General features: G+C 48.4%; 2 protein-coding genes across 2 annotated transcripts in view; both read left to right on the forward strand.

Moving 5' to 3' along the window:
• Positions 1-8,630, forward strand: part of LOC129698351 (uncharacterized) — a 9,908-nt gene extending 1,278 nt beyond the window's left edge. Inside the window, exon 2 of the mRNA XM_055637447.1 lies at positions 7,973-8,630. Coding sequence (XP_055493422.1) covers positions 8,091-8,561 — 471 coding nt within the window. The 5' untranslated portion in view covers positions 7,973-8,090 and the 3' untranslated portion in view covers positions 8,562-8,630. The remainder of the gene's footprint in view (positions 1-7,972) is intronic.
• Positions 8,631-8,735: 105 nt separating this feature from the next.
• LOC129698446 (FH2 domain-containing protein 1-like) overlaps positions 8,736-17,723 on the forward strand; it is a 31,285-nt gene continuing 22,297 nt past the window's right edge. Inside the window, exons 1-3 of the mRNA XM_055637592.1 lie at positions 8,736-8,996; positions 12,396-12,457; positions 14,614-14,716. Of these exons, the coding sequence (XP_055493567.1) occupies positions 8,913-8,996; positions 12,396-12,457; positions 14,614-14,716 (249 nt within the window). The 5' untranslated portion in view covers positions 8,736-8,912. The remainder of the gene's footprint in view (positions 8,997-12,395; positions 12,458-14,613; positions 14,717-17,723) is intronic.

Below are 17,723 nucleotides of genomic sequence, written 5' to 3' on the forward strand. Positions count from 1 at the left end.
TCTTTCCCACCACCGACGTCAGGCTAACTGGTCTGTAATTCCCTGTTTTCTCTCTCGCTTATTTCTTCAAAAGTGGGATAACATTAGCTATCGACCAATCCACAGGAACTGATCCTGAATCTATTGAACATTGGAAAATGATCACCAATGCGTCCACTATTTCTAGAGCCACCTCCCTGAGGGCCCTGGGATGCAGACCATCCGGCCCAGGGGATTTATCATCCTTCAGTCCCATTAGCCTACCCAATACTATTTCTCGCCTAATGAAAATTTCTTTCAGTTCCTCTACCCCCTTAGATTCTCTGTCCTCCAGTACATCTTGGGGATTATTTGTGTCTTCCTTAGTGAAGACAGATCCAAAGTACCTGTGTGTGTGTGTGTCTGTGTGTCTGTGTGTGTGTGTGTGTGTGTGTGTGTGTGTGTGTGTGTGTGTGTGTGTGTGTGTGTGTGTGTGTGTGTGTGTGTGTGTGTGTGTGTGTGTGTGTGTGTGTGTGTGTGTGTGTGGGTGTGTGTGTGGGTGTGTGTGTGTGTGTGTGTGTGTGTGTGTGTCTGTGTGTGTGGGTCTGTGTGTGTGTGTGTGTGTGGGGTGGGTCTGTGTGTGTGGGTCGGTATGTGTGACCCGTCCCCCAGTCTGAAGAAGGGTCTCGACCCAAAACGTCGCCCATTCCTTCTCTCCAGATATGCTGCCTGTCCCGCTGAGTTGTTCCAGCATTTTGCGTCTATCTTCGATGTAAACCAGCATCTGCAGTTCTTTCCTTCACGTAGATCAGGTCCTTCGGACCACAATGACGGTGCTGAACATGGTGCCAAAATAAACTATTCTGCTCTGCCTGCATCTGATTCACATCCCTCCATTTCCTGCATATCCATGTGCCCATCTAAAAGCCTCTTAAACACCACTATCTTATCTGCCTCCACCCCCACCCCTGGCAGCACGTTCCAGGCACCCACTGTAAAACACTTGCCCTGCACATCTCCTTTAAGCTTTCCCCGTTCACCCTATGATCTGATACGTTAGAATTGTATTTATCCCAGGAGGGAAATTGGTCTGCCAACAGTCATAAAAACACATGATACGTGAACAATGAAATTAAAGTGATGGGTGGAAAGGCCAGGATAGGGATTGTGCAAAGATTGGGGGAAGTGGGTAGGGGAGTCAGTCTACCCCACGACAGAAGGGGGAGGAGTTGTACAGTGTGATAGCCACAGGGAAGAAAGGAGCTATGGACCTGGAGCCCTCACCCCCCAAAGAAAACACTCAGCGGGTCAGGCAGCATTTGTGGAGAACATGGACAGGTGACGTTTCTCAGAGTGCTGGAGTAACTCAGCGGGTCAGACAGCATCTGTGGAGAACATGGATAGGTGACGTTTTGAGTCAAGACCCTTCTTCAAACTTCCCCAGATCAAGTCAAGTCAAGTCAAGTCAAGTTTATTTGTCACATACACATACGAGATGTGCAGTGAAATGAAAGTGGCAAGGCTCGCGGACTTTTGTGCAAAAGACAAACAACAAAACAACCAAACAAATTATAAACACAATCATAACACACATATTCTTTTACATAATAAATAATAGAAGGAAAAACGTTCTGTAGAGTTAGTCCCTGGTGAGAAAGGCGTTTACAGTCCGAATTGCCTCTGGGAAGAAACTCCTTCTCAACCTCTCCGTTCTCACTGCATGGCAACGGAGGCGTTTGCCTGACCGTAGCGGCTGGAACAGTCCGTTGCAGGGGTGGAAGAGGTCTCTCATGATTTAGTTTGCTCTGGAGTTGCACCTCCTGTTGTATAGTTCCTGCAGGGGGGTGAGTGAAGTTCCCATAGTGCGTTCGGCCGAACGCACTACTCTCTGCATAGCCTTCTTGTCCTTGGCAGAGCAATTCCCGAACCAGATGGTAATGTTCCCGGACAAGATGCTTTCCACAGCCACTTCGTAGAAGCACTGTAGGATCCTCGGAGACACTCTGAATTTCCTCAATTGCCTGAGGTGGTAAAGACGCTGCCTTGCCTTACTCACCAGTGCTGAGGCGTGTGATGACCATGTCATATCCTCAGAGATGTGGACCCCCAGATATTTAAAACAGTTCACCCTATCCACAGGATCCCCATTTATACTCAATGGAGTGTACGTCCTCGGATGATGTGCCCTCCTAAAGTCCATGATCAGCTCCTTCGTTTTTTTGATGTTCAAGAGGAGGCTGTCTCCTGGCATCAGAGTGCTAGATCAGCCACCTCCTCCCGGTAGGCCTTCTCATCAGACGTGGATTCCAAGTTTATCTGCACATCATTGCTGTTAAGGGTCTTGCCATCAACCATATACCTTGCCAAGGTGCAACACCTCACACTTGCTCAGGTTAAACTCCATCTGCCATTTCTCTGCCCATTTCTGTAGCTGACCTATATTCCTCTTTATGCTCGTCAGCCTTTCTCACAGTCCGTGACCCCAGCAATCTTAGTGTCATCTGCAAACTTACTCACCAAGCTGCCTACATTTAAGTCCAGGGTAACTGCAGGTCCTGGTTTAAACCAAAGATAGACACAAAATGCTGGAATGACTCTGCGGGACAGGCAGCATCTCTGGAGAGAAGGAATGGGTGATGTTCTCGGGTCTGAAGAAGGGTCTCGACCCGAAACGTCACCCATTCCTTCTCGACAGAAATGCTGCCCGTCCCGCTGAGTTACTCCAGCATTTTGTGTGTATCTTACATTGATGCCCAAGTCATTTATATAAATCACAAACAGCAGCGGTCCCAGCACAGGTCCCTGCATAACTCCACTGGTCACACACATCCAGCCTGAATATTGTCCTTCCACCTCAAACCTCTCACATCTATCAGTAATCCAGCTCTGAATCCATGTGACCAAGTCAGTGTTAATCCCACTCATCTGAATCTTCTGGATCAGCCTATCTCGGGGGACTTCATCAAACGCCTTACAATCCATGCAGACAACATCCACCCCCCACCCTTCATCACCCCCTCAAAAAACTCAATCGAGTTGGGAAAATATGACCTGCCGTGTACAAAGCCATGCTGATTGTCCCTAATTAACCCATTCCCTTCCAAATGGGAGTAAATCTTATACCAAAGAATCCTCTCTAGTAGCTTCCCTACCACTAGCGTGAGGCCCAAAAGGTCTTAAGTGATAGGAGCAGAATTAGACCATTTGGCTCATCAACTCTGCTCTGCCATTCAATCATGGCTGATCCATCTCTCCTTCCTAACCCCTTTCTCCTGCCTTCACCCCATAATCCCTGACACCCGTACTAATCAAGAATCTATCTATTCCCAGTGGCTCAGCACTTCAACTCCCCTTCCCATTCCCACACTGACCTTTCTGTCCTGGGCCTCCTCCATTGTCAGAGTGAGGCCCAGCGCAAATTGGAGGAACAGCACCTCATATTTCGCTTGGGCAGCTTACACCCCAGCTGTATAAACATTGACTTCTCTAACTTCAGATAGCCCTTGCTTTCCCTCTCTCTCCATCCCCTCCCCCTTCCCAGTTCTCCCGCTAGTCTTACTATCTCCGACTACATTCTATCTCTCTCCTGCCCCTTCCCCTGACATCAGACTGAAGAAGGGTCTCGACCTGAAACGTCGCCCATTCTTTCTCTGCAGAGATGCTGCTTGAGTTACTCCAGCATTTAGTGTCTACCTAAGAATCAAACTACAGTATCTCTGCTTTAAAAATATCCACTGACTTGGCCTCCACAGCCATCTGTGGCAAATAATCCCACACCCTCTGACTAAAGAAATTCCTCCTCATCTTCTTCCGAAAAGAACGTCCTTTAATTCTGAGGCTATGACCTCTAAACCTAGACTTTCCCACTAGTGGAAACATCCTCTACACATCAACTCTGTCCAAGCCTTTCACTATTTGGTAAGTTTCAATGAGGTTCATCAGCCTATAATTCCCTGGATTTTATGGAATCGTATAAAATTAATATAAAAACTGGGCTTGTATTGACTGGAAAATAGGAGGATGAGAGGTGTTCTTATAGAAACTTATAAAATTCTTAAAGGATTGGACAGGCTAGATGCAGGAAACATGTTCCCAATGTTGCGGGAGTCCAGAATCAGGGGTCACAGTTTAAGAATAAGGGGTTGGCCATTTAGGACTGAGACAAGGAAAAACTTTTTTACCCAGAGAGTTGTGAATCTGTGGAATTCTCTGCCACAGAAGGCAGTGGAGGCCAATTCACTGGATGTTTTCAAGAGAGTTAGGTAGAGCTCTGTAGAAGGAGCGGTCTCTGCGGAAGGTGGATACATAGATACAGAGATAATAGGTGCAGGAGTAGGCTATTCGGCCCTTTGAACTAGCACCGCCATTCAATGTGATCATGTATTCAAAAGAGTTAGATTTAGCTCTTAGGGCTCGTGGAATCAAGGGATGTGGGGAGAAGGCAGGATTTGGGTACTGATTGTGGAGGATCAGCCATGATTTTACCTTCTCCCTCTCAAACTTGTCATATTATGGTCACTACCTCCTTATGGTTCCTTTACCTTGAGTTCCCTTATGAAAGCATCCAGTGAATCGGCCTCCACTGCCTTCTGAGGCAGAGAATTCCACAAATTCAAATTCAGGCAGTGACTAGTGGGGTGCCGGAAGGCTCGCTGCTGGGACCGCAGCTATTTACAATATACATCAATGATTTAGATGAAGGAATTAAAAGTAACATTAGCAAATGTGCAGATGTCACAAAGCTGGGTGGCAGTGTGAACTGTGAAGAGGATGCTATGAGGCTGCAGGGTGACTTAGACAGGTTGGGTGAGTGGGCAGAGTTTAATGTGGATAAATGTGAGGTTATCCACTTTGGCAGCAAGAACCGGAATGCAGATTATTATACAAATGGTGTTATGTTAGGAAAAGGGGAAGTACAACGGGAACTGGGTGTGTTTGTACATCAGCCACTGAAAGTAAGCATGCAGGTACAGCAGGCAGTGAAGAAAGCGAATGGCATTTTGGCCTTTATAACAAGAGGAGTTGAGTATAGGAGCAAAGAATCCTTCTGCAACTGTACAGGGCCCTAGTGAGACCACACCTGGAGTATTGTGTGCAGTTTTGGTCCCCTAATTTGAGGAAGGACATTCTTGCTATTGAGGGAGTGCAGCGTAGGTTTACAAGGTTAATTCCCGGGATGGCGGGACCGTCATATGCTGAGAGCATGGAGCGGCTGGGCTTGTAAGGATGAGAGGGGATTTATAGAAACTATAAAATTATTAAAGGATTGGACACGCTAGATGCAGGAAATATGTTCCCGATGTTAGGGGAGTCCGGAATTAGGGGTCACAGTTTAAGAATAAGGGGTAGACCATTTAGGACTGATATGAGGAAAAACTTTTTCACACAGAGAGTTGTGAATTTGTGGAATTCTCTGCCTCAGAAGGCAGTGGAGGCCAATTCACTGGATGCTTTCAAAAGAGAGTTAGATAGAGCTCTTAGGGCTATCAGAATCAAGGGGAAAAGGCAGGAACAGGGTACTGATTGTGGATGATCAGCCATGATCACATTGAATGGTGGTGCTGGCTTGAAAGGCTGAATGGTCTACTCCTGCACCTATTGTCTATTGTATGGTAGATTGCTAGTCTGTGTGGACTTGGTGGGCCGAAGAGCCTGTTTCCATGTATATGTTTTGCATATACAGTGGCTTGCAAAAGTATTCATACCCCTTGAACTTTTCCACATTTTGTCACGTTACAACCACAAACGTAAATGTATTTTATTGGGATTTTATGTGATAGACCAACACAAAGTGGTGCATAATTGTGAAGTGGAAGGTAAATGATACATGGTTTTCAAATTTGTTTACAAATAAAAAACTGAAAAGTGTGGCGTGCAAAAGTATTCAGCCCCCCTGAGTCAATACTTTGTAGAACCACCTTTTGCTGCAATTACAGCTGCAAGTCTTTTGGGGTATTTCTCGACCAGCTTTGCACATCTAGAGACTGACATTTTTACCCATTCTTCTTTGCAAAATAGCTCAAGCTCAGTCAGATTGGATGGAGAACGTCTGTGAACAGCAATTTTCAAGTCTTGCCAGAGATTCTCAATTGGATTTAGGTCTGGACTTTGACTGGGCCATTCTAACACATGAATATGCTTTTATCTAAACCATTCCATTGTCGCTCTGACTGTATGTTTAGGGTCGTTGTCCTGCTGGAAGGTGAACCTCCGCCCCAGTCTCAAGTCTTTTGCAGACTCTTAACAGGTTTTCTTCCAAGATTGCCCAGTGTTTGGCTCCATCCATCTTCCCATCAACTCTGACCAGCTTTGCTGTCCCTGCTGAAGAAAAGCATCCCCACAGCATGATGCTGCCACCACCATGTTTCACAGTGGGGATGGTGTGTTCAGGGTGATGTGCAGTGTTAGTTTTCCGCCACGCATAGCGTTTTGCATTTAGGCCAAAAATGTCAATTTTGGTCTCATCTGACCAGAGCATCTTCCTCCACATGTTTGCTGTGTCCCCCACATGGCTTGTGGCAAACTGCAAACAGGACTTCTTATGGCTTTTTTTCAACAATGGCTTCCTTCTTGCCACTCTTCCATAAAGGCCCGATTTGTGGAGTGCACGACTAATAGTTGTCCTGTGGACAGATTCTCCCACCTGAGCTGTGGATCTCTGCAGCTCCTCCAGAGTTACCATGGGCCTCTTGGCTGCTTCTCTGATCAATGCTCTCCTTGCCCGGCCTGTCAGTTTAGGTGGACGGCCATGTCTTGGTAGGTTTGCAGTTGTGCCATACACTTTCCATTTTCGGATGATGGATTGAACAGTGCTCTGTGAGATGTTCAAAGCTTGGGATATTTTTTTATAACTTAACCCTACTTTAAACTTTTCCACAACTTTATCCCTGGCCTGTCTGGTGTGTTCCTTGGGCTTCATGATGCTGTTTGTTCACTCATGTTCTCTAACAAACCTCTGAGGCCTTTACTGAACAGCTGTATTTATACTGAGATTAGATTACACACAAGTGGACTTTTTACTAATTATGTGACTTTTGAAGGCAATTGGTTGCACTGGATTTTATTTAGGGGTATCAGAGTAAAGGGGGCTGAATACTTTTGCACGCCACACTTTTCAGTTTTTTATTTGTAAAAAATTTTGAAAACCATGTATCATTTTCCTTCCACTTCACAATTATGCGCCACTTTGTGTTGGTCGATCACATAAAATCCCAATAAAATACATTTACGTTTGTGGTTGTAACGTGACAAAATGTGGAAAAGCTCATGGGGTATGAATACTTTTGCAAGCCACTGTATATCTTAATTTCATTGAACCAAATACTTGGTTGAATATGTGGCATTATTTTCATCTTGTTTATATAGTCAAAGGGTGAGGTTGATTGATTAATTTATTTGTGCAGAACAGTGATGGTAGTCTGACTCCTCTTGCCTTTCTATGGGGTTTTTTCTCTATATATATGCATAACAGCATGAATTATAATCTGATTTCCATACATGAATATACTAAGGTCATTCATGTGCTGCACCTGTTGATCAGAGTGTGGCTCTATTGTGGAATGTAATTAGGAATGTAATTTAGCCTAACCTTATTCATACCTAATCCAATTTAAAGCATAAATGTTGCATTCAAATGTAAGTTAAAAGACTCGCTACAGAATGCACCAGATTGCACAATTTCAAGCTGGAAAATGCAAAAGCTCCCCACCGTAGGAGGGGTGGACAACCCCCCTCGCCCCTCCTCCCCCCCCCCTCCCCTCAGTCGCTATGCTCCCTCACAATTTTTCACTCTCAACTTTCACCCAATGTTGCCAGCCCTGGGATGGGAGGTTAGTTTGTGGGATGGTCTGGGCTGCGTCCACAACTCTCTACAATTTCCTGTGGTCTTGGATGGAGCTGTTCCTACTGTTCCCTTGTGTGTTGGTGGGGAGGGGGGGTGAGAGCAGAGCTACGAGAGGAGATGGGGGTGAGGGATCCATCTGCGATATGTTATGGTGTTGTTCCTGTGACGCAGGTTTCTGGTCCGGGGAGAGTTGGTGACTCTGGTGACGGGATGAGGATCGCTCGGCCAACTGGTTGTTGGATTCTGACTAACCGCAGCGAAGCAGTCAACGGAGCAGGTCTCAGTCACCATGACAACAGAGAAGGCCTCAGTCACCATGAAAACGAAGCAGGGCCCGGTCACCATGACAACAGAGCAGGCCCCGTTCACCATGGAAATGGAGCAGACCCCGGTCACCATGACAACAGAGCAGGCCCCGGTCACCATGAAAACGGAACAGGCCCCGGTCACCATGACAACAGAGCAGGCCTCGGTCACCATGACAACAGAGCAGGCCCCGGTCACCATGGAAACGGAGCAGGCCCCGGTCACCATGACAACAGAGCAGGCCCCGGTCACCAGGGAAATGGAGCAGGCCCCAGTCACCATGACAACAGAGCAAGCCCCGGTCACCATGAAAACGGATGGAACAGGCCCCGGTTACCGTGACAACGGATCAGATCCCAGTAGTCGTGGTAACGCCACCAGATTTGGATTCTACACATTTGTTCCCACAAAACGGTCCTGGAGAATCGGCAAACTCTCCGGCACCACCCTCTGACCCCGGTAACCACGGGCAACAGTCCTCTGACCCCGATCCCAGTTGCCAAGGACCTGCTCCCCCTCCCCCCTCCCCCCCCCTGCTCCTCCTCCCCCCACCCCCCCCTCTCCCCTCCCCCCCCCCCCCCCCTCCTCCTCCCCCTCCCCTCCCCCCTCCTCCTCCCTCCTCCCCCCACCCCCTCCCCCAGGCCTCCCCCCAGCGTCCGGCTTGCTCCGGCGATCGGCCCCGGCCCGACGTTCCCGCTTGCGCCGCTTTAACTGGGACGCCTTGCCGCAGCACCGTGTGGTGGGCCGGCAGAACATCTGGACAACGCAGACAGATGTTGCGCACATCGCCATCGACACCAGCAGAATGGAGGAGCTGTTCGCCAGCAGCCAGGCCAAGGGGGTCCAGCCTACACGACAACCCTCCCCCCAGCGGGGAACCCGCACCGAGGTGAGTGGGGGTCATCACCCGAGGGGGAGGGAAGGGTGGAGATGGGGCTGCGAGAGGGGAGGGGGTCATGAGTTCATATGTTCATCAGTGATAGGAGCAGAATTAGCCCATTCAGCCCATCAAGTCTACTCCGCCATTCAATCCTGGCTTATCTATCTCTCCCTCCTAATCCCATTCTCCTGCCTCTCCCCATAACCTTTGACACCCGTACTAATCAAGAATCTTTCTGTCTGTGCCTTAAAAATATCCACTGACTTGGCCTCCACAGCCGTCTGTGGCAAAGAATTCCACAGATCCACCACCACGCCAGGGACTAAAGAAATTCCTCCTCATCTTCCTAAAGGAACGTCCTTTTATTCTAAGGCCAAAGCCTCTGGCCCTAGACTCTCCCACTAGTGGAAACATCCTCTCCTCATCCACTCTATCCAGGCCTTTCACTATTCTGTACATTTCAATGAGGTCATCCCTCATCATTCTAAACTCCAGCGAGTACAGGCCCAGTGCCGACAAACGCTCATCATATGTTTAGACAATTTTTCCTAGGATCATTCTCGTAAATTGTCTCCACAACCCTCTCCAGAGCCGGCACAACCTGCCTCAGATAAGCTGCCCAAAACTGTTCCTAATACTGCAAATGTGTCCTGTCCAGCGTCTTATGGAGCCTCAGCATTACATGTTTTTATGTTTTTACATTCTAGTCCTTTCTCCCCATTTAGAAAATAATCTACGCCTTTATTCCTACGACCAAAATGCATGACTCCACACTTTGCTACACTATATTCCATCAGCCACTTTTCTGCCCACTCTCCAAACCTGTCCAAGTCCTTCTGCAGAGTCCCTGCTTTCTCTACACTACCTGCCCCTCCACCTATTTTCATATCATCTGCAAACTTGGCCACAAAGCCTTCAATCCCCTCATCCAAATCATTAATATACAACGTGAAGAGTAGCGGTCCCTGCACCGACCCCTGTGGAACTCTGCTAGTCACTGGCAGCCAACCAGAAAAAGCCCCTGCCACTCTGCCTTCTGCCATCCAGCCAACCTGCTATCCACGCTAGTACCTGCCCTTTGATGCCGTGGGCTCTCATCTTCCTCAGCAACTACCCATGTGGCACCTTATCAAAGCGGAGGCAGGTACGGAGCCATTATGTGTGTGTGTGTGTGGAGAGAGGGTGTGGGGAGGGGGAGTGGAGGGAGGAAAGGGGCCATTATTTGCGGCTGTGGGGTGTGTGGGATGATGTGGGGAGGGGGAGTGAAGGGGGAGGGAGGAGGGGGGGAGGAGGGGTAATCTCTGCCCCTCATTATTTTATACACTTTTCTCAGATTTTCCCCGCAACCTCCAACATTCCAGAGCAACTATCCAAGTCTGTCCAATCTCTCCCTGTATCTAATACCCCGAGTCTTGGCATCATTCTCGTAAACAATAGATTTTATTACCAGACTTGCATTGAGCCTCTCCCTATATCTAGTTGTGTCTCCCTTGATTATTGGTGCCCGCCACATGAGGTTTACACGCTGGCAGTAGATCATTCCTGCTGGTGCTCGGTGAAGCTTTGGAGAGGGAGCAGAGGAGGTTTACCAGGATGATTTATTGTCACAATGTACTGACGAGTCGAGTTTGGGAGCAATAGCAATAGGTTGAGGTTGTACAGACTTGGGTTGTTGCGCCTAGAACACTGGAGTTTGAAAGACCTGAAGAAGTGATGGTCAACACTCGCTGTAACGGACTATGAGGGGATGGTGATTGTTATTGCCAATTGTCCACTCTAGCCGAGTAAGCTATTGTCAGTGTATAAGTTGAAACAAACAACTGTAGAGGTTGGTTAATACACAAAAACACACAGAGTGCTGGAGTATCTCAGCAGGTCAACAATGGCAGGTATTTCTGGGAATAATACAGAAGGTGCAGGATCAGTTCATTCCAAAGAGGAAGAAAGATTCCAAGGGGCGACCGTGGCTGACAAGGGACGTCAGGGACAGTATAAAAATAAAATAGAAGAAGTACAACGTAGCAAAGATGAACGGGAAGCAAGAGGATTGGGTAATGTTTAAAGAGCAACAGAAGATAACTAAAATAGCAATAAGGGGAGAAAAGATGAGGTACGAAGGTAAGCTAGCCACGAATATAAAGGAGGATAGTAAAAGCTTCTTTAGGTATGTGAAGAGGAAAAAAATTAGTTAAGACCAAAGTTGGACCCTTGAAGACTGAAACAGGCGAATTTATTATGGGGAACAAGGAAATGGCAGACGATTTGAACAGGTACTTTGGATCCGTCTTCACTAAGGAGGACACAAACAATCTTCCTGATGCACTAGTGGCAGAGGTACTGAAGGAAATCCACATTAAGCAGGAAATGGTGTTGGATAGACTGATGGGACTGAAGGCTGATAAATCCCCAGGGCCTGATGGTCTACATCCCAGGGTACTTAAGGAAGTGGCTCTAGAAATCGTGGATGTATTATTGGTGATAATTTTCCAATGTTTTATAGATTCAGGATCGGTTCCTATGGATTGGAGGGTAGCTAATGTTATCCCACTTTTTAAGAAAGTTGGGCGAAAGAAAACAGTGAAGAAAGTGGATGGCATGTTATATAACAAGAGGAGTTGAGTATAGGAGCAAAGAGATCATTCTGCAGTTGTATGGGGCCCAAGTGAGACCACACCTGGAGTATTGTGTGCAGTTTTGGTCCCCTAATTTTGAGGAAGGACATTCTTGCTATTCAGGGAGTGCAGCGTAGTTTTACAAGGTTAATTCCCGGGATGGCGGGACTGTCATATGCTGAGTGAATGGAGCAGCTGGGCTTGTACACTCTGGAATTTAGAAGGATGAGAGGGATTCTTATTGAAACATATAAGATTATTAAGGGATTTGCACGCTAGAGGCAGGAACGATGTTGGGGGAGTCCAGAACCAGGGGCCACAGTTTAAGAATAAGGGGTAAGCCATTTAGAACGAAGATGAGGAAACACTTTTTCACACAGAGAGTTGTGAGTCTATGGAATTCTCGGCCTCATAGGGCAGTGGAGGGCGGTTCTCTGGATACTTTCAAGAGAGAGCTGGATAGGGCTCTTAAAAATAGCAGAGTCAGGGGATATGGGGAGTAGGCAGGAACGGGGTACTGATTGGGGATGATCAACCATGATCACATTGAATGGCGGTGTTGGCTCGAAGGGCCGAATGGCCTACTCCTGCACCTATTGTCTATTGTGAGATATGGTGGAGACGTTGGGGGAGAGGGAGGGGGAGGTGATTGGGGGCTGGGGGGGGAGAGTAAGGACACTCACGGTGACAGAGCGTTTCCTACTGGTAGTGGCGGTGTGACCTAAGCGCTGACCCCAGGGGCTGCCGCCATGCTCAGGACACTGTGGCCGATCTGACCGTCCGACTCTGTCCGCAGATTTCCATCCTGGACGCCAAGAGGAGCATGAATGTCGGCATCTTCCTGAAGCAGTTCAAGAGGTGAGGCCGGACACGGTCTGTGACCGTCCAAGATGGACACAACATGCTGGAGTAACTCAGCGGGACAGGCAACCTCTCTGGAGAGAAGGAATGGGCGACAGTTTGGGTCGAGACCCTTCTTCAGACTGATCAGCATTTTGTGTCTATCTTTGATTTAAACCAGCATCTGAAGTTCCCTCCTGCACAATCAGTGTGGCCGACTGGTCAGTGAAAGTCAACCGGTCAGTGATGCTGACATTGGGGACCTAGGGTGGAGGGTATTGCACCGAGGTGTTCCCTGCAACGTGTTTCTCCCAGCCGCCTGCCACAAACATTTCTTCCATCAAACGTGTCCATAGACAGGCAGCTCGATTTGTTGCTAACACCAATGAGAGAGAAGCGAGTGTCACCAAACTTCTGAATTCTCTGGGGGGTGGAACCCTCTCCAAGACAGACGTGAAGCTCACCGTTTGACCTGTTTTTACAAAATGTTAAATGCTCAGCTCGACGTAGACTACAAGACCTACACCAAACCCAAACCAATTAGGAGCAGACGAGGGCGTTCAAACCAATTTGTGATCCCAGCTACAAAGACAGATGTGTACAGCAATTCGTTCTTCCCCCGCACAATTAAAGCATGGAATAATCTCCACCCAACTAGTTACCCAACCAGATGCAACTAAATTTAAAGTAGCTCTTTCTTCCCAATAACCCTTTCTGGCTTAAGCCCTCCCTTCACCACCTCCAGTTTAAATTCCATTTGGAATATTTTGGAGGACCAAGAAACCAAGAACCAAAAACCAAGAACTGCGGGCTGGAAGAGTCTGTGTTCCATGTGTATATGGAGTGTGTGAGACTGCAGCCCCTGTTCCAATATCTAAAGCGGCTGCTCCTTGCCTTCTGGCTGCACTCTCACCCACCATCCTCATCATTGGACACCCTGTGCGTATGGGGAGAGGGTCGGGCCGAAGGTGTCCTGGTTTGTTGCTCTTTTTTTTTACAAATAGTTTTTTTCAGAAAACATAGATAAAGATACAGAGTATTAACATGATCAAAGGCTGCCTATATTGGTAGTTGACAAACAAAACCTTGTCAAATGAATATATCGCCAACTTCATCAACAATACACTCAACCTCCCGCGGCGACCAGCGTTCACGGACGGCTACTGCGGGTTCAATGGAAACATTGACAATAGGTGCAGGATTAGGCCATTCGGCCCTTCGAGCCAGCACTGTCTATATGAATCATCTAAAATCAGTTCCCTGTTCTTGCTTTTTCCCCATATCCCTTGATTCCGTTAGCCCAAAGAGCTAAATCTAACTCTCTCTTGAAAACATCCAGTGAATTGGCCTCCACTGAATAATTGGATGACCTCTCCAGGGACATGCGGGCACGTACATAGGCCCGGAAAAGGGGCAGGCAGCCGACCCCGGTGCGGCCATCGACTATCCGCTGCCTGGTCCCACGAATGCGTTGGCCAGGCCCAGGAGCAGACGGACAGGGAGATCCCGCCCCCTCCCCCCCCCGACCCTCCCCCCTCGGTACCGGGTGCCCAAATATCAGGAGCGTGGGGCTAAAATGTAGCCAAAACTTGAGGATTAGCCCCTTCAGATAGTCGAACAGAGGCTGCAACCTCTCACACTGCATGTAGACGTGGAACACAGTCTCATCCTCACCGCAGAAGTGACAGGCGGCTGGCAAGTCTGTGAACCGGCTCAAGTATCTGTTACAGGCCACGGCCATGTGTAACACTCTCCACCCCAGGTCCCCGATGTAAAGGGGGAGGACTCCATTATAGAGAGACCTCCATTGGGGACCACTCCCGCCGTCAGGTGGTGACACGGACCGCCAGGGCGTGTCTGGACGGAAGGCAAGGGCGAGGAAGCGTAGAGTGTGCAGGAGCAGCCTGTACAGTACGCGCCTGTCAGCGTCACGGAACGGCACGCTCCTGTCCGAGCAGGCCATCCGCGAGTCAAGGCGCCAGGCGGAGTGGGCTCTGCCCGAGCTGGCTGCCTGCCCCTTGCCCGGGGTTGGGCGGGGGGGGGAGTCGGGTATTCACACTCTGCTCCCACCCACAGGGTCAGGGGTCACTCTCCACCCACAGAGTCAGGGTTCACGCTCTCCCCGACACACGGGTGTAACCGTCTCTCTCTGTCTCTGTGTCTCCCACCCACAGGCCTGTTGCTGACATCGTGACTGACATCAGACAGGGTGCGGCGGCTACGTACGGGGCTGACCTACTGACGGAACTCCGCAAACTGTTACCTGAGGAGGAGGAGGTGGGGGATTGGAGGTTGGGGTGGGGGTAGGTGGGGAGGGGCGGGAGGGGGAGGTGGAGGGTGGGAGTGGGGGTGGGGGGGAAGGGGGGCAATTAGCGAGGGGACTGTGGGGGTGATGCGGGGGAACACACACTGACCCCCACACACACACACATTCCTTTTCTCCGGGTGTACTGCCTGTCCCGCTGAGTTACTCCAGCACTCTGTGTCCACCATTCTAACACACAGGTCCTCATTGTTCACCGATCTAAAACAGTCTCTGCAGATGATGTAGGAGGAGAGGGAGCAGGGAAGGCAGAGCTTACATTCAGTGGCGGGGAAGATGCTGGAGACTGGTGTAAAGGAGTAGAGAACAGAGAATGTAAGGGTGTCGGATAAAGCCAGTGTGGATTTATCGCAAATAACTCAGACAACCGCAGGCCCATGCACTTCCCAATAACTCAGTTCCTCAAATGTTCAAACATTTATTCTTTCCCACTTTAAATACATCGGATGATGCTGCTTCACTGGGCTGGCAGCCAATTCCACCGACTATTGTTCCCCACCTAAGCTCTGCACGCTGGCTGTTTTATAATCTTCTGGAACTTTCCCCGAGTTGTCAAAAGTTCCAACAATGGGTCATTTGTCTCTGCAGCCACCTCCGCTCCAGCCAGTGGTGACCGGTCATCGAGTGACACAGTGTAGAGACAGGCCCTTCAGCCCAACTTGCCCACACCGGCCAACATGTTCCAGCTACACTGGTCGCACCTGCCCACGTTTGGTCCATATCTCTCCAAACCTGTCCTATCCATGTACCTGCTTAGCTGTTTCTTAAACATTGGGATAGTCCCAGCCTCAACTACCCCCTCTGGCAGCTTGTTCCATACACCCACCACCCTCTGTGTGAAAAAGTCAGCTCTCAGATTCCTATTAAATCTTTTCCCCTGCACCTTGAACCTGTGTCCTCTGGTCCTCGATTCCCCTACTCTGGGCAAGAGACTCTGTGCATCCACCCAATCTTATATTCCGGATATGATTAGTTTTAATCTGCGATTTGAGAAGGAGAACGTTCTCCTTCTCAATCTTATAGAAACTTACAAAATTCTTAAGGGGTTGGACAGGCTAGATGCAGGAAGATTGTTCCCAATGTTGGGGAAGTCAAGTACAAGGGGTCACAGTTTAAGGATAAGGGGGAAATCTTTTAGGACCGAGATGAGAAAAACATTTTTCACACTGAGTGGTGAATCTCTGGAATTCTCTGCCACAGAAGGTAGTTGAGGCCAGTTCTTTGGCTATATTTAAGAGGGAGTTAGATGTGGCCCCTGTGGCTAAAGGGATCAGGGGGTATGGAGAGAAGGCAGGAACAGGATACTGAGTTGGATGATCAGCCATGATCATATTGAATGGCGGTGCAGGCTCGAAGGGCCAAATGGCCTACTCCTGCACCTAATTTCTATGTTTCTATGTTTCTATGTTAAATCGGAAGTGGCAGTGATGCAGTTGAACAAAGGGGACTATGAAGCCATGAGAGGGGAACTGGCCAAAGTAGACTGGAAAGGGATCCTAGCAGGAATGACGGTGGAACAACAATGGAAGGAATTTCTGGGCATAATCCGGAAGACGCAGGATCATTTCATTCCAAAAAGGACGAAAGATTCTAAGGGGAGTAGGAGGCAACCGTGGCTGACAAGAGAAGTTAGGGATAGAATAAAACTAAAAGAAAAGATGTATAACACAGCAAAAAGTAGCCGGAAGCCAGAGGATTGGGAAACCTTCATAGGACAACAGAAGGAAACAAAACTGGCAATACGGGCTGAAAAGAAGTACGAGGGGAAGCTGGCCAGGAATATAAAGAAGGACAGTAAAAGCTTCTTTAGATATGTTAAGGGAAAAATAGTAGCAAAGTCAAATGTGGGTCCCTTGTAGGCAGACACAGGTGAAATGATTATGGGCAACAAGGAAATGGCAGAAGAGTTGAATAGGTACTTTGGATCTGTCTTCACTAAGGAACACACAAACAATCTCCCAGATGTACTGGAAGACAGAGGATCCAAGGGGGTAGAGGAACTGAAAGAAATTTTCATTAGGCGAGAAAAAGTATTGGGTAGGCTAATGGGACTGAAGGATGATAAATCCCCTGGGCCTGATGGTTTGCATCCCAGGGTCCTCAGGGAGGTGGCTCTAGAAATAGTGGACGCATTGGTGATCATTTTCCAATGTTCAATAGATTCAGGATCAGTTCCTGTGGATTGGAGGATAGCTAATGTTATCTCACTTTTCAAGAAAGGAGCGAGAGAGAAAACAGGGAATTACAGACCAGTTAGCCTGACTTCGGTGGTGGGAAAGATGCTGGAGTCAATTATTAAAGAGGTAATAATGGGGCATTTGGATAGCACGAAAAGGATTAGTCCAAGTCAACATGGATTTATGAAAGGGAAATCATGCTTGACTAATCTTCAGGAATCTTTTGAGGATGTGACAAGTAAAATGGATGAAGGGGAGCCAGTGGATGTAGTGTATCTAGACTTTCAGAAAGCCTTTGATAAGGTCCCGCACGGGAGACTGGTGACTAAAATTAGAGCACATGGTATTGGGGGTACGGTGTTGACATGGATAGAAAATTGGTTGGCAGACCGGAAGCAAAGAGTAGGAGTGAACAGGTCCTTTTCAGAATGTTAGGCAGTGGCGAGTGGAGTGCCGCAAGGCTCAGTGTTGGGGCCGCAACTGTTTACTATATATTAATGATTTGGAAGAGGGAATTAGGAGCAACACTAGCAAGTTTGCGGATGACACAAAGCTGGGTGGCAGTGTGAACTGTGAAGAGGATGTTAGGAGGTTGCAGGGTGGCCTGGACAGTTGAGTGAATGGGCAGATGCGCGGCAGATGCAGTGTAATATAGATAAATGTGAGGTTATCCACTTTGGCGGCAAAAACAAGGGGGCAGATTATTATCTCAATGGGGTTAGGTTAGATAAGGGGGAGGTGCAGCGAGACCGGGGTGTCCTTGTACACCGGTCACTGAAAGTTG

This window comes from Leucoraja erinacea, chromosome 6 (genome assembly GCF_028641065.1).
Source record: "Leucoraja erinacea ecotype New England chromosome 6, Leri_hhj_1, whole genome shotgun sequence".
Classification (NCBI taxonomy): domain Eukaryota; kingdom Metazoa; phylum Chordata; class Chondrichthyes; order Rajiformes; family Rajidae; genus Leucoraja; species Leucoraja erinaceus.